Source organism: Erithacus rubecula (genome assembly GCF_903797595.1).
Source record: "Erithacus rubecula genome assembly, chromosome: 2".
Classification (NCBI taxonomy): Eukaryota; Metazoa; Chordata; class Aves; order Passeriformes; family Muscicapidae; genus Erithacus; species Erithacus rubecula.
This window is the reverse complement of record NC_136685.1, coordinates 96,563,985-96,591,207: the sequence shown is the minus strand read 5'-3', so window position 1 is coordinate 96,591,207 and position 27,223 is coordinate 96,563,985. Positions and strand designations below refer to the sequence as shown.

The window sequence follows — 27,223 nt, the reverse complement described above, 5'->3', positions numbered from 1 at the left end:
ATTAAAACTAGGAAGCAGATGATTTGTGTGTTCATTTCAATAATGGGCTAACAATCAAACAAGATTTCTGTTATTTGCCAGCATTTACCTTACAAAGCAGGATTTTTCTTGTTGGAAAGTTTGCTTAATACCCTTATTATTAAAATTTTGCTTCAAATATGTAAGAATTACCATTTTGTATCATGCTTAAGAAGCAACCTCAAAAGAATGCAATCTAAGAAATACATTCAGAACACATTATAATAGATAGATTTATTCATATTACTGAATCAGTAATATTTATGTCTCTTCTATAGCTCCTTCTATAGCTGTACATTTAGATGTTCTCATTAATTTCCTTCTAAGATCCTATTTGACTCAGTCCTATGAAAGGTCATTAGTGTTCCCTACTGTCCCCCTCATTTGTACTACAGGGCAACACTGAGACAACTTTTTGTGTGGAAGAGTTTTTGTGAGAAGATATTAGAATTGGTTCTGATAAAGTCTTATACTAGAAATAGTTCTTCACTTAAGAATCCAATATTTATTTTGATTGTCCTAACCAATTTTCCAGCTGTGAAGGAGCTAAAAGTGGGAAGATGCTTTCCCACATTTTCATTGGCAGCATGATGCCATGCTGATATATTATAATACATGAATTATATTACAGCATCACTAAACAAAAAATAACTTCATGTTGGCTATACTGAAGGGAATGAGGGCTTAGGAGTAAATGTGAAGTGATTGAAGATGAGCATCAGGATACAGATCTGAGCAATTTAATTCAGAAAGGAACAAATGTATTAAGGAAGACTTCAAGAGCTGGCAAAAATGCCATTATAGAAGGTGTCTGTTATAATCCACTAGACCAGGAAGAACAAGTTGATGAGGCCTAAGGACAGATAGGAGGAAATTCACACTCACAGGCCCTGGTCCTCACAGGGAATGGCAGCCACCATGGTGTCTGAGTTAGGGAGGCTCCTGGAGGGTATTGATAATTCCACCTCCAAATAAGAGTGGAGCCAATAAGGAGAAGTAGTCTCCTGAACCAGATACACCAAAAGGAGGGGCTCATTTGGAATGTGAAGATCAGTCAGCTTTGTCTGCAGTGGCCATGGAGGAGTTGAGGACTCTGAAGACACAGAGAAGAGTGAAAAGAAAACTCGCAACCCTTGCCTTCAGGAAAGCTGACCTTGGCTTCTTCAAAGATCTGCTCAGAAGAGTCCCATGGGATAAAGCACAGGGAAAGAAAAGGGTCCAAGAAAGCAGGTTAATATTTATGGATCACCTCCACACAAGGAAGAAAAGAAAAGAAAAAACAACAAAAAAAAAGCCTACAAAGGGTGGAAGCAAGGGCAAGTAAGGCTGGGAGGAATACAGAAGCACTGTCTGAGCACTCAAGAGTGAAGTGAAGAAAGCCAAAGCCCAAATGGAATTTCAGCTGTCCAGGGATGTCAAACACAACAAGAAGGGCAACTATAACTGTGTTACTGACCAAAAGACCAGGGAAAATGTGGATCCATTGGCCACAAGACATGGGACATGGTGACAAAGGACACAAAAAAAGAATGAGGTCTTAAATGCCTTTTTTGCCTCAGCCTTTACTAGCAGAATCAACCTTTAGGAATCCCAGGTCCCTGAGAAAAAGGAGAAAAGGTAGACCTAGGTCAATGTGCCCTTGGTGGAAGAGGATCATATCAGAGAATACTTATGCAAACTGCCCATATGTAAGTTCATGGCATCTGATGGGATACAACCATATATGCTGTCACCTGTCATTGTGAGGCCATTCTAGATAGTCTTTGATTAATCATGGCAGCTGAGAGAAGTTCCAAAGAGGGAAGAGTGCAAATGTCATTTCTATTTCAAGAAGGGAAAGAAGAAGGACCAGGGAGCTGATAAGAATCACTGTCTGAGTCTTAAGAGTCTGAGAAAAGATGGAGCAGCTAATCCTGGAAACCATTTCCAGGGGCACTAAGGATGATAAATCATCAGGATTAGTCAGCATGGCTTCACCAAGGGTAAGTCATGCTTGACTGACTTCATAAACTTCTGTGATAGTTTGACTGATGTGGCACATGGGAGCAGAACACTGAGTGTTGTCTACCTGGACTTCAGTAAAGACTTTGTCACTGTCACCCACAAGATTCCCTTAGGGACAGCAAAGCCTACCCAGAGAGATGGTGGAGTTTCCAACACAGGATATATTCCAGAGCCATCTGAGCACCCCCCTGGGCCATCAGCTCTGGGTGACCTGGTATGCACAGGGAGATTGGACCACATGATCTCCAGAGGTCTTTTCTACCTTAATCATTCTGTGATTCTGTGCTACTGATTAACTATTAGGAAGAGAGTGTTTTAGGTTAATTTCTAAAAAACCCAAACATGGGACTATTTTGAAATATTTACTACTATCTACTACCACTATAAATTTTATTCATGCAGTTTTGAGATGGGAACAGTCATAGATGATAAATCAGTGTAGCTCACCCTAACACCATGGGTTTCCCAAAGCACATCAGGTAGAGTTTCTCCTCCTCAGAGCCACCTTTCTCACCTTAACTAAATTAATGCCTGAACATTTGTTACATCACTTAGGAGTGTTATAAAAGTTACAATATATAACCTCATGTCAAAAAAAGAACACTTTAACCAATTTATATTAAAGTCATTATTGAAAATCAAGAATAGCTCTAAAGCACCTCCCTGGTTGCAATGTGTGTAAGTACATGGAAGCACAATCCAGGCACTCACATGGCCACAAAAAAATAATAATTAAAAAAAAAAAATCCAATTTCTATAAAATCTGTAGAAGAAAGAAGTGTATCAGTTCTCACTTTAGCTAAGAATGACCAGATTTTAACTGATGAAATGTTGATTTTTTTTTTAATTGTAAAGTTTCTTGTAATTAGATTGTCATTATCTATAACTAATTAATCAGAATAACATTCAGCATTAGGATTGAAATTATTGTAGACTAGTAAAGGAGAAAATTAAGTTAATTTTAAAAAATAAAGATATCTATTTTGTTCACTTGCAGTCACAGATAGCTATGATTAAATTTTAATTTGATGTCAAATTAAGGACTTGGTTACAGTATGCTGAATTCCAGAGTACAGCTCTACTCACTTCAGAGGAAACTCCCATACAAATGAGAAGGGTTTTTTTATATCATTCTAATGTCTTCCAAAGGCAGCTTCAGCTCAGTTCACATTCACAAAATGAATCTCAGTAGTAGCCAAGAAAATTTCATGGTGGCAAGCTAAAGGACTATACAACAAAATGATTTTTCATATTGGTACTCTATTTTTAATTGTGTACAGTGTGTCTTCTACATTTTTAGCTGCTAACTCACAAGAACACCTCGTATCAAATTGTCTTCAGATGCTTGTGTCAGTCATTGATAGCACATAAACCTTTCTCTCTTTTTTGTAAGATAAAGACAGTGTGTGAATACAAAAATATGGCTGGCTTTGCAGGCTATCCTGCTAATTTTGATGTTGTACCAGTCTGGGAAGGCACAAATATCCAGCTACAAAGCCAAGGCCTGAGTGAGTATCTCAAAGATAGGCAAAATGTGCAGTCACGTGTCTTCAGTCTTTAGTAAGTTCTGTAAAAGGGAAATGAACGCTGTATTTGCACAGTGGAGATTGTGTGAGTGTAGACAGCTGCCAGTACACCACAAAATAAAAAACAGCAGAAAAGTTTTAGGAACTATTGTGTAAAACTGATATCCCTCTCATGGACAAAGCCCACAGCCTCTCCTCCTTCGAGTGTCCTGTCCATGTTATCCACTGGACCATCGCTGCCATCCAGTTGGAAAATTGCTTCTGCCACTCAATCACTGCACAGCATTTCTACTCTCTGTCAGCTCAGCTAATCCTATTCCATTAATGGGTCTGTGAGACCAGTTTTGCTGAAAGGATGATTGGAGAGGGATTTGATTTCTTCTGATAGTAACTGGACCTGAATTTGCAGTCTCTTGGATAGCCATAATTGACTATCTAAGAGGACAAATTGACAAAGCACAGTACAACAAGGAAATGTTGGGCATATTTCTACTCTCACATACATCAAAACAGGCATAAGTAATCCCAAAAAATCTTTATTCCTTGTGTCACATTTGTTTATTAAAGAATATGTTGAAATAAGTTTTATTATGAATGTCTCAAATTAATGCCAAAGTGGGTATTCTGAAATAGAAATATCTGTGTCACTCCACATCACTTTCATAGAGCATAATCTGTACTTGACATTGCTCTCTGCTAACCAGAGGAGTTAATTCTGTATGAAAGGTTTTGATAGGAATAGCCTGAAAATATATTTTCATGCCATGTACCCAGCAGGGCAAAACTGAGGAAAATCCAAAGGAATAAAAATAATGCCAAGAAGAAAAGAGGAGCAGTAAAGTGAACCAGATACAGTCAGTTTATAGTTCTAATCAGTCTATCTATGCTCCATGACAGGAAATTAAACCTTTAGTGGTTACAGGGAAGAAGTCCTAATGCACAAAGCAAGGTAAAGTGTGGAAATCCCAGAGATTTTCAGTGGAAATGGAATTTTTCAAACCACAGAGATAGTTCCAGAGGATAAATGGGAAAAGAACAGCAGTTCTTAAAGAATATCTAATTACTGAGTAAAATTCATAGATTTACATTGTGTTTAATTTCCTACTTGGACATGGAAAGTAAGATACTAAGGAGGGAATGTGGTTATTTGATTCATCCTCACATATACAAATGATTTATTCCTCTTTTCATTACATCTATTAATATTACTAAATTTAATTATTAAAATAAAAAGAAAAGCTTCCTGATTTTAGTTACTACAGGCATGACAGAGATTCAGGAATGCTTGTCCCAGTGACTGATTAAAATTTCTTTAAAGAATTGATGTATTATAGGCAGATCATAAGTATAGTAAATATGAGAGTAGCAAGACCCATTTTGGAGAAAAACAAAAAAAAAAGAATGGGTTGAGAAAATATGGCCAAAGTAAAATTGCTTGGGATTGTGTAATACAATTAAAAAGCAGTCATATATATATATATATATATATATACATCTCTCCACTGAGACTGTAGAAGTTAGTATGATAAAAACTATTAACAGAAGAGAGCAACTTTCCAACACTGTCAGTTTCAGGAAGCAGTTGAGAAAAAGGAGATGAAAGTATCAAATATGTACATATTTGTCAACTCCTGTGGATCCAAGTACACAAAATCCCATTCATGTGTGCAGTATTTAAAAATACATAGCAATAAAATCATCACAGATTAATAGTATCAAACTAAAGCAATGTTGAATGTCTTGTGCTTGATCCATTTGTGATAAGAAGCATTAGAAAAGTGATAAATCTGAATGAAATAGCACCAAAAAAGTGTTGCCTCAGAAGGAGTAGTGATTTAATAATGTCTTGGTTTTGATTATCTGAGAAACAGTAAATTGTGACTGGATATTGTCCTGGTGTGAACCATAGAGAAAATAGGTATTTGTCTGAACTGTTTTTTTCCACCCATTATATTTGAATTCTTCATAGGAAATATTTCTCAGTGAAATATTTTTGTAAAGGATGCAGAGATTGGTTCTGAGAAAACAATTTATTTGAAAACACTTTTCTGTTTAAAAGGATGTCCAAGTATTTTCTGCTGTTTATGCTTGAATTCTGTTCTCATTTAACTAGAGAAAATTCATAGATTCATAGTAGTTCTGTCCAAAATGTTCCACTATGAAAATATTAACCTGACCTCCTAAATGTTAAAAGGCAGAATCTCTTCCAGTGATTCCTAAAATGCAGCCCAAAAAACAATGGCTGATATACAGTCTCTTGGAGAAAGGCTCTGAAGACTTCAGGGAAGAATTTCCTATAATTGCCAATGCTTGCTTTATCTTTATTGAATATTTTGTCTTTACTTTTCTGACTCTTGATCACAGTCTTTGGTTGAAAGGACTTCTATCCTAAGCTATCAGGAACTTTTCACAGTTGTATATTCAACAGATTGAGCATCTTAGGGTTTTCTTTGTAAGACAAGGTTGCTGAGTTTTCTTAGGGTTTTAATAGTGTGAATGACTGTGGAGAACTTTTTCTCTTGAAACCTCTCATTTTTGGCATAATTTTAAATATATGACCACTGGAACTAAACATGGTAATGGTTTCAGTTATGCCACAAAAATAATGCCATTTTCTATTTCATTATTTCCTAGCTGGTGCACTCAGAACTTGCACTGCCCTGTCACTGTGAGGGTGGCTGTGACAGACCTCTAGGGTTCACCTCCCTCTAGGGTGAGGGTGGTGAAAATAAAGGAGTGGGAATAATGGAGTTGCTGGGAAAAGAAACACTTTAATTGAAATAAAACAGGGACAGTGTCCAGAAACTGTGTGCAGTACAGGGTCAAACTCCCAAGACCAAGAATTGGGGCAGGCCTGGCAATATACAGAGTAGGTCTGAGGGTAAGGGTCCAATCACAAACTGGGATTAGAAATATGCAAAAAAATGTGGCAAATAACAACAAGTAGGGGGAGAGAACTGGACTACTTAGCATAACAACCTCAAAAGACTCATGGGAGGAAATCTCAGACTCACCCTGACTTAGATGAATGCTTCCCAGGGCTTGGGGTTAATGCCTGTTTTGTTAGGGATGGAGTCTGTCTGGCTCTGAGTCCCAGTCAGGGTGACTCCCACACTGCCCCCCTTGCTGCTTCACACTTGGAGTTCATGCACAATAGCTTAATTTAAATGATCTTGTCATTATTTCATTTTCAAAGCACTTGGGATACTGTCCAGGAAAGATGGCCTCACTTAGAATAAATTAATGCACGTTGCTAGTGTTTACAGAAGCATACTGGATGTGTGCTGATGGCTTTGTCTTGTAAAAAGCTGGTAAAAAATATCTAATTGTGACCTAATGATCTTCATTTGTCAGAAAGCCTTGTCTTTATTTTCAGTCAAGGCAGTCCATTAGTGCTCCTGACAGGAGCCTTTCTCCCAAGTCCTGATCAGGGCAATCCAGAAAAGATGGAATCCTCAAAGAGATGTAGGCAGAGGATGAAACTAAAATGGGCCCAAAGTCCTGTTATTCTGAAATTTCTCCTTCCCACCCAGAAAGTATCAATGAAGTCTCTGTAATATTTCTACCAACTGCACTGGAAAATCCTCTGAATGGGTCTATCCAAAGCTGTGTGGAGACTAAGAGGGGCTGTACATTGATTTCAGACTAATGGAGCCATGTGGAAATATAGGAACTCCTGAGCCCTCTTGCCTAGATTTTGGTGGATTTCTAGATTTAGTTTAAGAATCCCGACAGGATTGGGAAATGCTGTTTCCCTGTTTACTCAGTACTCAAGAAGGCTGCAACAAACTTAAGAGTTCTGTACTAGGTATCTTTACAATTCATTTCTGATTATTCATAATTACAGTCAATAATGGCAATCAATATGTGCAGTACATTAAAAGTACAATTTAGAAAAAATGCAAATTATCCTAATGGAATTTTTCAGATACACAGCACTTGAGAGGATCAATGCTCATGTCCATGGCCATTCAATTTATTGCTTTAGTTCATTGTTATTGACTACATGACTGTTCACACTTTATAACATGCTTCATAGCACACTTCATATTTTCACATCCTTTCCAAATATTTTGTTTTGAACCCAATGTCAATAAAAGCTATTTCTCTCTCAATTTGAGAAATGGATGGGATAGGCTAAATTGCACTATCCAAGAAATGGTGGGAGCAGTTCCACAGATAAAGCTGCCTCCTGAAATTATATTTCCAAGTACAGGGTTTTTTGGTAGATAAATTTAGAGAGAAGTATAATTATGCATTATTCTTTGAGAAAAACAGAATATTGTATCTTAAACTTCCTGCCATCAATTTTGTTGCAAGACATCTTCATAATACAGCTTTATTTCATGCTATTTCATCACTTGCCATACATCTGAATCCCTTTTGAAATTTCATAACATATATCTATATTATCTTATCCTTCCTTGCTGGAATGTGATTGGGAACTAAATTGTCATGAAAAAAAGAAAATGCACCATAAAAATTCATCTGCTAATATGCTATTTCTTATAGTGTTGCTTCTGTTTTTTAATTTCTTCTGTTTGTCATGAAAATACAGTTCTTACATAATTGTGTGGCTAAGGTGTAAATTCTCTAACAGATGAACAAAATGCAATAGCTGAAATAACCACTAAATATAGAAAGACTCAGGTTTTGATTTTTTTTTCAACTTGAGGTTTCCATGAAGAATCACTGAATATTAAAACAATTCTTTAATTAGTAAAATTGTACTTAAAATATGATTCCCATTTTCATATCACTAAATCACAGTCATATGCTAAAATAATTAGAGTTAGTTGCCATTTTGCTGCAAAAAAAAAAAAAAATACTGCGCAGAATCTGCTTTCAGTTCAGTAGGGACAGCCTGAGACAATTCATCTGAGGATAATTAGCCAGATTCACAGCCTGTGTAAGTTGTACAGTTCCTCTGATTTTGACTGTGTCACACCAGATTTAAATCAATTCATTATTTGGCTCAATATGCACAGTCAACAGATTACACACATAGCACTGAAAGCAGACTTTGGCTGGAGAAATTGGATTGCAAACACAGAAAGTAGCAGGGCAATTAAATTTTCAGGTGGTGGGCATGGGAGAAGATCTTGGAAACAGGCATTTTCCATGGATTAGAACTCTCTAGTTCTTCAATTGAGGAGTTTGGTGCAATGTGAAAAGCAGAAAAATCCCCACATCTCTTTGAAGTCAGAATGCTGAAGTCACCCATTTTCAGGTTGAAAAGCCCTTGGTATGCTCAGCTAGTGCAGGAAACTAAAGAGCTGCTCTGTGCCACTGCCTGCAGCATTTGGAGTTGGCATTTTGGATCCTGAAAACCTTGGGTTCCACTGCTGTCAACAGAGCTGCTCAGTAGATGATAAGATCACTCGGAGTGGATGGATAGAAATGTGGGTAAATCCTGTGCATGGCTGTATCATCAGCAGCTAAAGAAATGTGCAGTATGGGTCTACTCTCCTCCAGGTACAGAAATTTTACACCAATGCAAATGTAATGGCATAAATGTAGTTGCTCCTGATTTAAATAAGGAAAATTTTGTTCCCTCTGAACTGCAACCTTATAGTATATATGGCTTTCAATGATCTTTATTTTTTCTTTGTTTTTTTTTCTTTGTTTTGTTTTGTTTTGTTTTTTGGTTGGTTTGGTTTTTTTTGGTTTTTTTTTTTTGTTTTGTTTTGGTTTGGTTTGGTTTTTTGGTTTTTTGTTCTGTTTTGTTTTAGGAGTGGCTGGAGTAAGCAAAATTAATTTTAAAAAAGCAAGGCTAGAATTTGGGTCTTCTGACTTCTTAGATTCTGCTTAGGAGAGTAGGACATGCCTAGAAAATGGGAATGAAGAAAGCCAAGTGAAGTATTGGTGACATGGAAATATATCAGCCATCACAAACAAACTACCTTAATTAAAGTGCTCAATGCTAATCTAATGTAAAAACCTTGTAAAGTACCATAAAGAAGCTGAACTAATTTTTGTTTTTTAGATTGCAAAACTGTTTAAGATGGTTTAACTTACCATGACTAAAACCTGGAGAAGAATGAATTTTCATTGTTTACTAGTGCACAGGGGTTTGGTTATATGCACTGTTTAATTCACAGAGTATAATTCACATTCAAAATGTTTTGATAGCTTAACTTGCTATCACTAAAAGTTAAATCAATCAGACATTTAATGGAAGCTGCTCATCTAGTATAAATCTTTGTGGTGAAAGTCATCAAAAAAGGCATACTGATTATGCCAAGAGGAGGACTCATGATATAAAGCAGGATTTACTAAACCCTGTAGCCTGATGAGTTTAACCATCTAATCCTACCTATGATGTCATTTTCAGAACCCTTTTCTTTGACTCTGACATCATGAGGAATGGAACTTAATCATGTTAAGCTAAACATGCCACCAAAAAGAACACCATGGCAATGTTGGTATTGCAATACACCAACACTGATAACCAGAAGGATGAAAGAGCCTGAAGTTATATGATAATTGAAATACCTAATTTATTTTTCATTGAGTTTGGGTGGGTTTTTTTTACTTAATTAAAGGAAATTAATCTATGCAGTTAACAGTAGAAGTCTCTTCCAGAAAAGTTTTGCTAAGAGGTGCTCCAAATATCACTCCTATTTACATTGTGTATAGAACATATCTTTATCTTGTGAGACTGGATGTTCTTCATCATCTCAGTGAATTTTATTCTATATCTTGATTTAGAGCATGTGAATGGAAAATGCAAATTATAGTACCTAACTGTATAACTAAACCCTTAAATCCTTATTATTCATCATTTATCACAGTTATTATTTTTAAGATGATAAAATTTACAAATTATTTGTTGGAATTCTGTTGAGTTTTGATGACATTTGTCATTGTTTTCATTAACTTATAAAGGATTTTTACTATGATAATTGGCAAACTCTCTGAGGAAATGACTGTGCTTGAAAAATATCATTAGGGCCCATTCTGTGTAACTTGTTTTCTTATTTTTTTTATTGGGTTAAAATATATCAAAATTAGTTTAGCTTCATGATCACATGAACAGGCACTATTCCTGTGTGATGACTCCATGAGAAATGAGCAATAATGGCAGAAAGGGCCTTCAATTTGCACTGGCTTCTGCGTGCTCCTCCCAGGAGGAGATGGTGGAGATGACATAAGCTGCAGGGACAGATCTCCCAGACTGCTGTTATCACCCTTCCCTGCCTCTTTGTTGGCTCCACACCGTCCATCTCTTTGACTTCTCTGATGCTTTTCCTTTGTTATTTTACCTTTCTCATTTTCTCTCTCCTATTCCCTCCTCAGTCATGATCAGAATGGGTAGCAGAGAAATACTCCCTCAAAGTCGAGTGGAGTAGCTGAGAACTGTAAGCACTAACAGGAGTCTTAGGACACTGAGCCTGTTTCTCAGCTTTAAATTCTGTCCACTTAACTGAAACTCAATTCTTAGTCCCCTGTTGCTTTGTAAGCTTTGGGGGAACAATCTTTCCTGTGTCCCATATTGATGTTGGATTGGGTGTAAACAATGGAAAACACTGTTGCTTGTTGGTAGCAGCCTTTCCTTAGGCAAACTGCTCTTTGATCTAATTGAGGGGCAGAACCTGTCCTTGGCACTGCTGTGGCCTTTGCTGGCTGAGAATTGATTGATTTTTTTACAATGTGCAAGTTACTGATGCTGACCAATTCTGTAGGACATGATCCAACAATTCTGAGTTATTGCACCCAGTTTAAGTTCCACTTTTTCCCTGCTGGATTTGGAGATTTGACCCAATGACCAGAGAGCCTCTCTAATGACTGCAGGATCAGCCATGCTGCCTGTGGTAACATCTTCACAGCATATTCAAGAATTTAAGTTATCTGAAGTCTAAAATCATCTACTTTATCATCCAGGAAAATTCAGAGGGGGAAAGTAGAACCAAATGAGTTTAGAATCTCTGTAACAAATGACTGGTGGTTTAAAAGTATATAGTTGAAAAAGTCTTACAAGAAACCCTCTGATTAATAACTAACAATAATGATAGTTGCATGTACAAAAAGCTGCACTAAATCCTGTACAATATTTGCACTTTGGCAAGAGTAATTTGTTTCATCTCACATACATTTTGTTAAGTAGAGGAAACACTGCTTCCCTGGTGCTTTTGTTTTTCCCTCTGGATTGTAGCAATGGAGCACTTGCATGTTGTATTTGATGCCTTGCATGATAAAGACATGCAATGGCAAGTTCCAGTCTGCATGCTGCTTAATGAATGTTTTCCTTTTCTCTCCTTCCCTGTTATGTGCTTACAGAAGACAACTATGTGGAAGGTGGGTGCTTTCTACCTTATTTTCCTAAGCTCTTGTTTTCCCCCTCTGTTCAGTGGGGTTTTTTTACCTTCTGCTTAATGTTATAAAAGTACACAAATCATTCAGTACGGTAAGTTGTATTTTTTCCTCCATATAGGCATACAAATTTATGAAATAAATGTGATTTATTTTTTCATACAGAACACAGGCAGGGCTCCTTGGCCTTATGCTATAATTCAAGAATATCCCCACTGAAACAACAGAATTTGTACTCATGTGACTGATACCAAATACAAAATCTTTCTGGAGATTTGCAGGACTGATTTCTTCTCGTGTTCTGTATGAAAAGCACTTCAAGAAGATATTTGTCTCATCAGTGTGGAGCCTAAATCCTCCCAATAAGATAGTAATGCATGTTAAATTCCCAACTTTTAATTGCTTAGGAAAATGGAAAGCGCTTTTCTCTTTAATACCACAAACCTTGCTTACTCTAATACCCTTTACAGCAAAGAGCTTTAGGAAAACAGGTTTTCTGTCTAACTTTCCAGCATAATGTACTTGCCTTTTGGACACTGTGAAAGAAGCAGCATGTGATTTTAATATTTATGTTGGTATGTAATCAAGTCCCTTTAAAGAAAGTATGGCATAGGGCAGTGGAAACTAAGGCACAATGCCATCTATCCTGAATATTGGTAAGTAAGACTATTAGCTGGTAAAACATGCAAAAAATAAGATAGTTTTAAAGTCTTTTTGCTTACAAGCCAAAAACTGCAGGTGCTTCTTTATGTACAAATGTCTGTAAAAGTCTCTTTTGGGTGAATCTTTGCATACTTGATAAACAATCATTTATTTGAAAAAATGAGTTTACCTATCTAAACTGACAAATTGCTTTCATTTTATTTCATTCCAATGTTTTAAACGTTGCTTTAAAAGCAAGGACTTTGTGAACTGACTCATGTGCATAGTGACTGTCCTGGATTGACTCTGACCCAGGTTGTTCATGTGAGCCACTCTGGGGCCTGAGTTCATTCAGGTGTCAGCTCAGCATGGGCCACTGCCTGCTTCTTCAGGGGTGATTCTCTCAACAAGACTTGAAGTGCTAGTGCTTCATTTCTCTGTGCTGCTGTATTCAAGGGTGAAGACAGGTGCTCAGATTTAGCACATAGATGATGCTCTGCAAATTTTTTCCCAAGGAGAAGGGAAATTCAGACAATTCTGGTGCTTTACTTGTGGGCACATGTCAATAAAATTTCATTTTCATTGTGAGATAAAAATGTATTCAGCAACACTGGGATAGAAATTCTAGCTGAAAAACATAAAAGCCTAGAAATAACTACCTAATCTTGTATTTGATCTGTGCATAAAACTCTTGCTGATGTCAACATGAGTCTCAAAATTTGAATTAGGTGCAGTATAACTAGATAAGGAGGTTCAATTGCATTTCACATATTCATTTATGCACAGCAGTACAAGATAAAACCTGGATAACACTTAATCCAGACTTTACCTGAACCTAATTCTTAAAACTGCAACCTTAAATTTATTCCAACACAGGTCTGCATACTTAGGCATACATTAAAGTTACAAAGCATGAATATTTTAAAAATTGAAGCCTAAAATTGTGTATCCAAAGTACAACTTGAAATCTGAGCTAAAATTTTTCATCTTTGATCTCTGTGATATCTGAGCATCTCTGTAAATTAGATGACATAAGCAAAAAGAAATATGCAATATTCAATTCTGTATATACTGCTGGTAAAAAAGACTACTGTTTTTCATTTTACTGAAGTTGTACTACATTTTAATACCTTCACTGCAGGTTTATCATGTTTAAATTTTTTTTTGGCCTGTGCTCTGCATGGAACTCACACACCAAATTACAAAAATATCCTATCTTCATATCCCCTTTCACTATCCCACCCTGTGCTCCTTAACTGTCTCCTCTCAGAAGCAAGTTCAGGAGAAAGTTGGAATGAATCACAAATGAGAGCTTCCTTCTAAATCTTGAATTCCTAATTCATAAAGAAATTGAAGAAATGGTGCACAAATGATTATTTTCAATGTATGGGATGTCTATACATGGCTACTTAAGGATAAAATTTCCCAGGTCTATTATAAGCAGAGTTTCAGTTTGCAAATCTAGCAGTGATTGCTATCGTGGCAGATTTAGCTGCATCATTTTAAACCATTCTGTGGAATGAACAGGTAAAGTACTAGTAATTCTTCACTCTTCAATAGCCTTCACCCATAGATTGCAAAAATATAAAATAAGGTAAGTATCATCATGTGCCTTTGACAAGGAAGTGTAGGTGACCTTACTGCTTGCAAATAAAGTAACACAGAGAGGGGAACAAAATGCAGTGTCTTGAGGAGCAGTGCTGAATTTTTTAATTGGTAGATGTTTTGTGTGAGCAGTGTCTTTTACAATCAGTTGACTGCCTTTTTTCATCAAACACTGCAAGTGACTTAAAATTCAGAGTTTTTATAATGCTTTTGAGAGTCACTTCTTCTGTTTACATTTTTTTTCCAAATTATGTAAAGGTCATCTATTTGGAACTTATGTATCATTTTAACAAAAATAGTAGCTATCAAGCAGAGATAATCTGAAGCTAGAGTTTTGTTTAGGTTTGTATAGCTATGAAGTTCATATGTAAATGTGAGATCACATTCCTTGCATTGCCCTGGGAGACAGGACAGGGATTTGTTTCATACCTTCTCTAGGGCTGAATGATCTCACATAAGGTAGTGGCTGAAAAGTGACTGTCATTAAAGAAAGAGATGTTGCAATGTCAGACTGGTTTAAATGTCCATTTATCCAATACAATTAGGGTCAAGTCAAAAGTTTGAGATTTCTTGCTATAGTTGCCAACACCAAAAGTTAAGATCCAAAAGACATATTAATCAATCACAAGAAGAAACTGATAATTCCAAAAGGTCATGTGGCAGTGGATCCAAGCAAGGACACCCAGGAGTGAAAGAATGAATTAAAAATACCACCTGGTCTTTATACTCTGCCTATTCAGCCAGCCTCTCTTGCAGCAACACTTAGAGAAGGAACAACCCTGAAAACATTTCTATTCTCTTTCACAAGCTGCAAACTGCCAGTACCACCGTGTGAGGCTTCCCAAGCAATGCAGATGCAGGCATCCCTTCAGGATCACAGTCAGCTTTCATTTACATTGCTGTGAGCCCCAGGTAATCCCACCAGCTGCAGAGCTCTGTATTTGGAAACAGAATTTATTGCACAAGAGATGAGGCACATCAGGCCCTTCACTTTAACTACACATCTAAAACTGGTGACATTAAAAAGCAATAATTCAACAAAACCGTTGTTAGTCTACTTGGAACATCACTTGAGATTTGGAAATGATAAGAGACAAATCATTTAGACTGATTGGAGTCGGGAGTATCTTCTTTGAACTACCCCCAAGTAGGGTGAGTCATTTGTGCACCTAATTTTCTTTGTGAATTAGAAATCACAGAAACTCTCTCTCTCTCTAGGAAGTCTGCTTTCCAATAAAAAGGAGGATATTTTATTGCTCACCTTCTTTGTGTGAATTAATTTCAATTAATTGCAATTAAGAAAATAATGTATGGTTTTTGGAGAAGAGGAGCACATTTAATACATGAAAAACCAATAACTTCTGAAATGAATCCTAAAACACCTAAATTCAACAAGAATAAGCCTGTTTTTTAAATCAGACATAAAAAATGAAAAACCTTCATATATCTAAGAAAAATATTCTCCCAACATCACATTATAGTCAATGAGATTTAAATATTATTTTATTATAATGAATTTTAAAAGTTGCATTTTTTTCTTGAAGAGTAACAAAATTTGGCTCTGGATGAGCAATTATCATTATGGACATCTGCTTTGAAATGTCACTAGACCTATTCTGGTGTGATGAGATTTCATCTCACAAGATAAGTATAGAGCGAAATCTATTTCTCACAAATTTATGAAGTAGTGGCAGAAGCTGACACTTAGATTTTTATTACTGTGTATTTTATATTGTATATGTAATGATTTGCCTTCTCTGAAACAAATTCATTCTACTGTCATGTTTCACACAAATAAGGAGACATTCTTTGCATTAACATTTCAATGTGATGAAGAAATTTTATTTAATTACCTGAAATGCTCATTTTTATGAGGGGAAAAAGACCAGACCCAGCCCATTTTTCAGCTTTAAACTTCTCCAGGGTTTAAACATTATTTCACGTGTAGAGGACACGAAGTCCTCTCAGCAAAGTGTTCAAAGCAATAATAATAATAATCCAAATACGATAAAGACAGACTGATTATTAAAGGAATTGGTTGGATTTGAAAGCATTGTATTATTTTCTGTCATTGCAAGTACTGCACAGAAAAAAAACCAAAACCACAATAAAACAGCACCCAGTGTTTGAATTGCAGTTCTGTTACTCGTAGCCCAAAGCATTCCAACCAGTGGTTGAAAAATGCTCTTTGATTTCTCTCTGTGATACAGACATCTTATAGGAAACAGATGCCTGTCACAAAACATTTTTGTCAGTGTGACAACACCACCTTCCCGTGCTCCCTTGTTCATTGCTGACTGTGCTCTTGTTTCCCTTCAAGGTCTGGCGCACCTGATGATGGGCGACCAAGGTATGGGCTCTGTTCCTTTTCCACTCTGCTTTCATTGTTTCTTCTTGTTCTGTAGCTGCTTTGAATCCATCATTGCAACCGATGGGCAAATGCTTGAAAGCTGTCTTTGGCTGCAAAGGAGCACATGGTTTTAGTCACATCTTTTTCTTATTTAATTTTTTGCTTTTTTTTTTTTTGTTTGCTCTGTGAGCTTTTGTCCTTCCTGCCTCCTCAACTCCCCCTCTTGCAATACAATAACTCAAAAGAGGTGAGAGAAATAAGAAAGTGATTAAGAAAATGTCATGTATTTATCAGAAAATACAATTATGGGTGATCCTATAAAAGATAAACATAGTGCAAGACCACTCTTTAGATAGCTCCTTAAAGAAGACGCTGCTCTTGTAACATTGTACACATTGAAGAGTCCATTTGCATTTATGCATGGCTGATTGGATATGTGCAGAAAGCACCTGCTCCTGGCTTCTGGAATGCTGAGAGTACAATTTTGCTACCTAACACAACCAGTGATTTTTTTCCTCCTAACCTTTGTCCATGTTACATTTGTGGCAGTTTTTCTTATCTAAGCATGGGTTATTTCTGTGTTTCTCTGCATGTACGTGATTGGGAAGAAATAAACTAAATCCCTAATATGACACTGATTGCATCTCCATTTGTCTTCAGACACTTAGCTTATACTTTGTCTTTTCATGTTCAGATACTATTGCATTTACATGTACTCATGACTCTTACTGTTTCTCTCCTCTTCTTTATTCTCTTTTTGTCTGGAAATGCTTTCTTCATGGAACCATTTCACCAAATCCATAGGTAAAAGTAAAGGTATTACATGATTTTCTTTATTTTTAATACCATCAGTATACTTTAACGTATGTATAAATAATGCAAGTAAATGTAAAAATTTTGCACTGGTAACATGAGGTAGGTATATTCTTACAGTAAATATTTCATGGATATCAAGGTAAGGAGAATTATACTAAAGTACAGGCTGACCATTTTCTAAGTTTGTTTCCTGGTTTTGTGAGAGATGTAAAGCTTTGGCAGTGATAAAAGAGGCTACAGCTATATGAAGTGTTCAGGATGAAATAACAGCCACATTTTGAGGTATGCCTTTTTCTGTTCTCAAAGAACTGTAGTCTAAACCACCAGACACAGAAAAAAGTGTGACGTTGTTCAGTAGAGAGTCTCTGGAGATAATGTGTGCAGGGTCATTCCACAGCTTGATGTACATTCTACTTGGGAATAGCACTAACTTTAGCTAGTCTTTGCCCTGAGAGTTTCCTATTAAATTAATCACTTGAAGCATATCTGAAATAAGAATTGGACAAAGGAATGAGGAAGAATAAAAACCAAAGAGAAGTGTGTTGTTTCTTTCAGATTTTTTTTTAATTGTTTTTGTTTCTTTATGTGAAGAATGCCAGCTGTGTTTACTTCCCTTCTCCCAGAGGAAACAGTGCAATAGGGGCAAGGTTTTTTCCCTGTATAAATAAACATTAGGTTTTGCTACAAGTACACTTGTTCACAGGCATTGAGTAAATATATTTTTATGATAATAAACTGGTCATGAAAAGCCATTTAATCTCTGTTACAAATGTTGAATACAGTTCTATTCATCTTAAGCATTGGTCAGGGGGTGCCTATTCTTTGTATAAATAAGAAATCCAGTCTGCATGGTTGTACTTTCCTAAGTAGTTAAATTAGAGACAAACTTCCAAGCTTGTTGGTGTCTTGTCTGATTTAGTGTTTCCATACCTAGAAAGTTCACGTGATGAAAAGACTGTAAACACAAATCTTTAGTGTCCCATTCCTCTTCATATCAGACCACCTGGAAAGACTCTACCTGTATAGGTGGGATACCATTCAAAGGGTTGTGTGTGTTCTGGAGTTCTAAGTCTTCTCACTTAGGAAAAGTTTTAAGCAAGTATGAAAAACAAGTTGATTTCTTTGTTTTGTCAGATCATTTTGTTTTGCTTGCTGTATGACTGATCCTTTTGTTTCTTAACAGTACCGAGTATGCATGATTTCCTTACTTATTATTAATCATGTTCTCATTCCTAATCAGTAGATACCCTGGCTGCAGTTACCTTAAAATGACATTTTTTTATTAACTGAACCTTGGCATTATAGATAATTTTTATTAATAAAGCAGAATTATTTTTCTAGATTGTTCTGGACACAGAATAAATTATGTAGTGTGTACAACACCAAAGGGATTTTTTGTATGGAAGGATTAAGATTTAAATATTATGAATATTTATTATTAATAGTAGTTGATAGGGAGAGCAGATTTTTAGCAAAACAGAATTTTTCAAGTATTTTGCAAGATTTAGACTTTTATATTTTTATTTTTAAATGCTTAACAACTCAATTTTTTAAAAAAAAATTACCTATATATTAGCTACATTTAATGTTCAATAATGTGCTGTGTACCATAATTTAAACACGAGTCACCAATCATTTAATCATTTGACTGCATTTTTCCTTTCATATTTTGATTTTCGTTAGATTTGTCCTGTTAATATAGAAATCATCATTGCTCTGTTTTGTGAGTCACAATACTACTGCACATATAATGGTGTACATTTGTTCAAATTGATGGGAAGAGTTTATATGTGTACCAACTTCAGTTCCTTGTAATAGAAAATATCCCTCAATGTTGAGCCATATCCTCAACCAGCAATAAAACAACCTCATCTTGTTGACTATCCAAAAACTTTACTAATATCAACTATTGATAAATGTGGCCTTGAAACAGTTGTGATAACACACATTTGTAATTCATGACAATGTAATAAAATTAGGAGGGTGATGGAAAGGAGGGTGATGGAAATGAATTAAGGGAAAAAAGAGGAAACACCTTTGTTATAAGTTCCATTCCTTGAGAGGTATGCAAGGGCAGTAATTGTAAAATTCTGGGTGACTCTATAATAAATGAATCTTATTTTGGAAATTTAAAAAAAAAAATACTTCTCATAAGCTTAACAATGTAATTTGTCCTGAAGAGTGTAAATGGCTGAAGTATCACCAACTTCTTTAATTGTGTAGATATTCTTTGGAAAAGGGGAAAAAACATTAGAGTATCTTCAAAATTAGGGCAGGGTGTTATTAAAAAGGAAGGGATCTGATATTTACTGAGGAAGGAGAGATGAGGCATCATGTCCAACTGGGCAAGCAATACTGAGTTCAATACCATCTCACAATGCCCCTGATGTTTGTCATTTAGTAGTAAATCTAAATTGGAATTCTCCCCACAAACTACTCCTTGTAGATGCTATGCCTAATTCTAGGAAGATCTGCAGTTTTTAGTTATACTGGCATTTGTTTATTTTCTGACAATCACCATATATTCAGAAATATTCAGGAATTCCTTTTTCATTCCCTGGAAATAACCTACCTGTATAGAACTTTAGCAGCAGGGGCTGTCACAGCTCTGATGGTGAAAATACATAAGCAAAGTAAGGTTTGTAAATGGTGTTGATGTTTTTATTAGACCTCATGAAAAAGCTACACAGAGCAAATTCAAAGCAAACTTAAAATCTTCTGTTCATAACAGGCAGATTTGTTTGCCCCAAACAAATTTGTGCCCAAACAAATTTTTTTATACTGCAGTTCTCTTAAGCCTATACATATTTTACCTATAGTTTATTTATATCTAATTATCATACTTTTGACTATATATATTACTAATTCTGTACCTACATACTATGTTCATACTCCTGTTCTATTATTTTTGAGATTATGTGGAGCTTTAAATTATACATTAGTTCGTAAAAAGCTATTAAATGTTAGCTAGCTGAGCAATAAGTGTATCTACCAAAAGATTGATAGTACAACTTCAATTTATTGTATTAGATTGCAGGCTTTTTGTGTGCTGATATTTGCTATACTGCATGTAAATGCTGAAGAAAGATTTTAGAATGGCAATTTATGTATGTGTCAATATCCTTGACAAAGGAGGGGGCAAGTTTTTTATTGCCCATGCTATCTTTCAGTATCTGTAACACCAAAGTGACACCACAAATTTTTAAATTATCAATCACACGATTCATTTTACAGCTGGAAAAATAGAGCAGTGGAAAATAAAAGCAATTTAAATAAATCCCTAAACAATCGTGAGCATAAAAGTGTTATGTTACAGCTAAGTAACTGTGTAGTGCTTGTGTCATGCAACACAAATCTCACCTTGTGCCAGTAATTTCCCCTAACATCAAACTGTGTAGAATTTGGTCATTAACCTTCCTGATAACACAAGTTCATCTCACTGTAATGACTTCCAGTTTTGCTCTGGTTTTGAAGAACCAGAGTGGTTTGGGCTTCTTGCACTCTCCGCTCTTCCGCGGTCTGTCGAGACGCCTGTTCCCTCCTCACCTGCTTTGGTGTGTGCTGCTTCAGAGTGGGCCTGACACAACCCATAGCCCAGCCTGCCCTGACCCAAGCCCCCAACAGTCCAGAAACCCAGCAGATGCTTTGGTACAGCCCTGGGCTCAAGCTCAGCTCCTTATTTTTGGCTCATGACATGGATGCTGTTTCATGCCTTCTCAACCGCGGTTGGCTTTTGCCAATCACGGATGGAGCACATTCCTGACTCTCTGGACTTGTTCACATAGTTATATATCCTAGGAGACAGCAGCTGGGTGGAAAGACTCCCTGCTAGAACAGAAGTGAGGTAATTTAGGGGTTTGTCACACAATGGGGTTGCCAGGGCTGTTTCTAGGTGATGTTGCAGGATAACTTTAGTTTCCCCATTCAATCTTGTAGTTGCTTCTACTGATAAAAACAAACATATCAACAAGGTTTAAAAATTTTACCTCCATTTAAAAAGTTCCAAACATTTTGAAATTCTTGGACAATTTACAAAATAATGAGCATAAGAATTTAAAAAATATTCTCTATAATATTACCATTCTTTTTAATGAGCATTACATTTTTTAAAATAAATTAATGAACTTTAAATATAAGTTCCTCAAATTACTCCAAAGAGCAGTAGCTGCACATCATATCTTCTCTATTATGACATCTTTTTTTCTAAAGAATCTCATAAATATAGTTAAATAGAGGCTTCTGTTCACCAAAACTATTATAACTAAGTTTTTGTGTGTAATCCATACTCACATGCCTATAAATATATATTTTAATAAATATTTGTACTATACTTATATTTGCATTGTCAATGTTAAAATTTTTGTTGAATATCATAATGAGCTATACACTACATGGTTACAGTGATGCATTGAAGCAAATAATTTCCTTGCACTTCAGTGGGTGATACCCTGCAACCCTGGAATATTGATATTTAAAGCTGTGGATTCAAATTTATGTTGAAATATGATCAATTAATGGTCCCCAAGGAGAAAAAAATTGCAGCAGGACACAGCTGCTAAAGAAGGAACAGCATCAGAAACAGAAATGCAAATTCTTCCTTGAGACACACATACTCAAAACTCTGTCTAAGATGGCTAATTCCTCATCAGCAGTATGAAAAGAAATTGCAAGGACCTGCCACAAATAAAAAAAACCCAACTTTCTGACAAAATGGGAGCACACTTATTTTTAAAATAAAATCACCACATGGTAATGTCCAATTCACATCAAGAGTTCTAGTGCCTTACCACCATGAAAATAAAAAAATTACCTTGTTCTGAATCATTCCAGTGTCACTCAAAATTATCATGCAACGTGTGCATTTTTCATAGACTCCCTATGGATTCAGAGGAAAGAAAAAAAAAGTGTAACTGGTGTAACTCTGATGGATTTAATGTAAAAAAATGTTATATTTGCAAATGTGTAGATTTCTGCTGGGTCCAGTAAAACATGGCAGTGAAGATAGTATGTATGTAAGATTTTGGCTTCCTCAGCACAAGGCACCACTTTGAGCATAGGTTTATCCAGAAGATGGGTATGCTGACAGAGAACCTTTCAAAATAATGTTCAAGCTCTTTTAAGATGAAGGATGTGTATTTCAGGACAAAAAGTATGAGGGGATTTATTGAGGGTGGAAAACTCAATTAAGCTGTCACTCTGAAGAGATTTTAAAAAATTAAAAAAACAGCAGGTAAGCAATAAATAGGAAAATTTAGCATTTCTTCCTTAAAGCAAACTTTTCTTTTTATGTATGTGTAAATTACATAGAAAATGAGAATTTAAAGCTGCAGTGGCCTGTATCATTTTTGCACAGTGAAATTCCATGAGAGTTTTTCACATAGACATTTCCAATGAAACAGGTATTTGAAAGAGGTGTATTCCTTGGATATTGGAATATCCTTGAACTTCCCTGTCAGCCAAATAGATCAGCAGAGTGGCACTAAAGATTTCAATTTCACCCTAAGATTGCACTGTATGTTCCTAGGATAAAATTTAGTCTGAGCAACTAAACAAATGAGCCCAACAGAATTTAATTTCTATTATTTCAGTGAAAATCAAAAGTAATTGGAAATTATTGTACAGCTCACTCACAACAGAAGTCTTAGCTGATTTTAACATTAATCCAATCAATCACGCTCAGTGGAGTTTCATGAGCTAAGTGGAAAGAAATTAGAGCCCCAAGGAAGAGTATTTTCAAATATGTCTAACATTTGCCTACATGCAGGATTACAAAATTCTGGACTAAACTCTTTATCACAGTTTCTAAAGAAACTAAATCTAATGAATGTGAAGAATGCTTAAGAAGACTCCAAAGACTCTACACTCTAAAATTGTACTGGTATAACTGAAAATGGAGATTATGCTCTTTAAATGCACATAATAATGATATTTTTTTACCAAGAAGAGTTCCCTGCAAAGGAATCAGAAAATATTTAGTCAGGTCACAATCAATCGTTCTTGTAGAAATAAGAATGCTGCATACAAAATTTTTAACTTTTTACACGAATTGTAATTTACAGGAATGGTAATAACATGCTAAGGTACTTAGAAACTACAGAAAATTGAGTTATCAAGTTGTCTCTAAACTCTTTTAATTAAACAGTATGTACTGATACTGCTAATGTACCTCTTTCCTGATTTTCAAAGACTTCTATAACCCTGATGTTTCTTAATTGCTCAAAGGTAGCTTTCTATATTTACTTCAGGGTCCACCTAGAGCAATTAAGCAGAGCAATGAAATCATGCAAGGAACTGAGAAGTTCAGGACCTTAAGGGAGGATTGTGGACTTGGCTATGAAATTCTGCCCTCATCATTCTTGTAACAGTTTTCATAGATACAACCTGTTGTCCAGATATGTTTTTTTTCAGACTTGGAAGGAACCAAAAGTGGCTGAGTCTTTTTATTGAATGAATTTTTGTCTAGTGAAAGGAGTCCTTTCTTCCTCATTAAATCTATATTCAGGGTGAGGCTTTTCTGTTGGCACCCACTTAGAACAATCTACTGATAACACTGCATTTCATTTAAAGGAAATTTTTGTAATTTGTTGCTACGATTTAGAGGTTCTGGTACTTTTTTTTCCCCTGCTCAAAGTAGACATTTGTTCTTCAAAGAAAGAATAATCTAGATTGATTCACTGATTCGCTGGCAACTAATAAAGCTGTATAGAAGCAACCTTGGATAACAAGAGGCTACCATAGAACACCTGGTACTGCTGGCATCATAGCATTGACTTCAGTAGCTTCTCTGTATTGGGGTGGGAGGAAATAAAAGCAGCTGGGTCTAATTCCTTTCATCTGCCTTTGCATATTCTTCAGAGGGAAGTCTGCCTGGAAAGCAAAATTCAGCATTAAGTGAGTACAAATCTTGAAAATTTTCACTAGGGTTACTCTTAGCTAACAGGTCTGTGCTGAATTCCATATCATGAGCCATGGTTATTCCACTTTCAGGAGTGGAATAACCTAAAGGAAAGGAAGCTAAATGTCTTTCTGTGGCCATTAATACTCTGCTTCTTAAGCACCTTTAGCTGACAAAAACCTGAGAGGTTCCTAATGACTTTTGCATTGGTACTTACATGACCCAACTCCCAACCAACAGCAACATCTCTCTATAGGACCAGAAATCAGGAAGAATTTACTTGGTTTCCTACTTCATTTAACCTGAGTGTCTCTGTTAGGAAGAACATAAGTTGTATCAAAAGGTGCCAGATAAGTGCTTTTGATCTCAGAAAAAGGGCATTGAAGGCCTTTTGCTAGTAGTACAACCTGGTCATTTGATTTTCTCAGTTAATGGCTCAGCTTGACCACTTGGTCTTACAAGGTACATTTAGTATTTCCACAATTGTATAAGAAATATTTTTAAAAACCCCACCAAAGCCACTTTCATGCAAATCACCATTGAAAACTATGTCTACAAGTTGTGATTTTACCTTTCAAGCTGTGGAAAATAAAGCATCAATTAATTTTACAGCCAAATGCCCTTTTGACTGTGCTATTTGCACTATCAATGGACATTTATTTAAATGGATATTTGATATTATTTGTATTAATTGCAATTAGTGACTAATTGTTACATAATTTTCAATTTTAGAAGAGTCATTTGGCCTTAGTTGCACTGAACTGTAACACTATTTTATTTTACATTATCACACAAAAGTGATGGGAGATTTCAAAGAGTTCTATTTTAATTTAATCTTCCTTTACCAAACACCCCTACAGTGGGGTACAAGTAGTGAACTGGTACTTTCATTTCATCCAAATGCTTCTGAAAACCATGAATTGTGTAGTTATCCCTCTAAGTTCTTAAGTTCTTATATCATTATGCACCTTCAAACACAAAAAATGCAGCTGTGACTGTCAGTCATGCACTGATATTTTTTAATGTCCTTAGCAGATTTTTTGTCTCTATTCACTCTGCAGTGAATTTCAAATAAGAATACTGTCCATGATTGTGACTGTGTTGCAATACTGGAAGGAAATTCGTATTTCAGAAAAGAGTAATGTAAAAGTATCTAAATGCAAGATTGGATCAACAAAGTTAGACTTGGAAATTAGTAATTCTGTGCAATTTTCATGCAACATATTTATTTGTATAGAATGTTTTAGATATTTTCGTGTCTCATATAGGATGTATGTGACAAATCTATATTCCAAGGTTACACAAAGCTACCTGGGTCCCACTGTAAGTGTACTGCTGCATACTGCCCCAGAGCAAAGGAGCTGTTTAGGCTGCTAAGAGGATAAATTCCTGTTTTGTTTTGGTTTTTTTTTTTAATATTGGGAAGCACTGAATACATGGACTAAAACACAGTAAGGCATTCACAACTCTAAAGGACAAATTCCTCAACAATTCATATTAACAATGCACATTTACTGTACATACATGGAGCAGTATTCAGGATGTTAGTCACATTAGCAAGTACATAGAACCTGCTGTACTTCATCACTTTACCTCTCAGAAATAGCTCTGTCTCAGGTTTTATAATGCTTTCTGTAATGACAAATATGTAATAAAAATTACTCGTGTCATTATGTGTCATTTATTCTATCTTCCAGGAAAACACATGCATTTGATATTTATCCAGTGTTCTAAAATAGCTGATAGAGTTACACCTTGCTAACAAGACTGTTCATTTTGGTTGTCCCTGAAATGAATAAGTTTGTTAAAGAAACAGGTTTTTTGAGAATTCTGCATTTATCAAGATGTTATAAAAGCAAAATGAAAGTTTAATTAATGTTTTCCTTTTTGAAACACCTAAAAGATCTGTATATCAGCCCTATAGCTTTTAATAAGTAGATATTACTCTTAGAAATGTACATATATATAGGCCATGCTAATTATCCACCTTGGGAGGCAAGAATGTGCCTATATTCCTCTACCTAGTTGGCATACTCTTGAGACTCAAGTCAGAAGAGCAAGCTTCAGAAAGTCTAAAAATACATTTACTAGGTTCTTAGCCATTAATTGCTTTAACAGGAGGTCTCACATGTACTAGCTGAGAGCTTGTAATTTGTATTATGCAGGAAATGAGACTAGATAATCAAAAACAGCCTTTCTGGCCTTGAAGCCTATGAATCATACAGAATGGAAAATTTTCTGTGATAACATGTAAGAAAATTGTCAGACATTAAAAGAGCCATAGAAGTTTTACTTTATTAGTGACACTTTTATCATGCTTCTTGTGTAGATAGAATTACATGTCAGTGAGCTCCCACAAGTCAAGCCCTTATGGCCTAACTGGAAAAACCATTCAAAGCATTCCCTTAAGCCAGGATGTAACATGAAAAATGAAACACCTTAATGGGTAAACCTCAAACATACGTGGAAGTGTGAATCAAAGGAAGATTAATCTCCCTCAAACTTCAAAATTGTGCTGTGGTTATTTATTTTGAATACCTTGAATTGAATACAGCAGTGAAACTCATATTCAGGAGCATTGTGCTATTCAGTCTTTTAATTTTATGCAGGTTCCCATAACACATTTGCAACAGGTTTTGGAGGTCTTCAAGTCATACTGTAAGAAATGAACTTACCTTGTCATACGAATGTGGATTATTTGTGCAACAAAGCTGGAGCTGTTCATATCTGCCCTTTTATACAGGGAAAAAAATGCTTATATGAAAATGTCAAATTAAATGAGGAATAGCAATTGTTAACTAATCTAGGAAATGCTATAAACTAGAGGGTGACAGTCCAATAAGAGTGCTCTGAATTAGAGAGAAGAAAGATTCAAGCTTATGAGACTTAATTTAAAGACTGAAATCAGTGTTCTAATATTTAGTTTCTTTTTGAACCTCACCATTCAAATTTATATTCACTGGGAGTCAAGTAGTCTTCTTTATTTGCAATATGCTCACACAAAAGGAGAGGATGGAATCATAGGCTACTTTATTGAAGGACTTATTATTCTAC

General features: G+C 35.7%; 1 protein-coding gene across 14 annotated transcripts in view; it reads left to right on the top strand.

Annotated features, from left to right (window-relative positions):
- Nucleotides 1–27,223, top strand: part of NRXN1 (neurexin 1) — a 659,042-nt gene that overhangs the window by 64,660 nt on the left and 567,159 nt on the right. For 10 of the 14 annotated variants that reach the window (XM_079298612.1, XM_079298607.1, XM_079298597.1 and 7 more), the window contains exon 3: nt 16,429–16,458. The exons of the other annotated variants lie outside the window; for them this stretch is intronic. In XM_079298612.1, the coding sequence (XP_079154738.1) occupies nt 16,429–16,458 (30 nt within the window). The remainder of the gene's footprint in view (nt 1–16,428; nt 16,459–27,223) is intronic. 14 annotated transcript variants of the gene reach the window in all.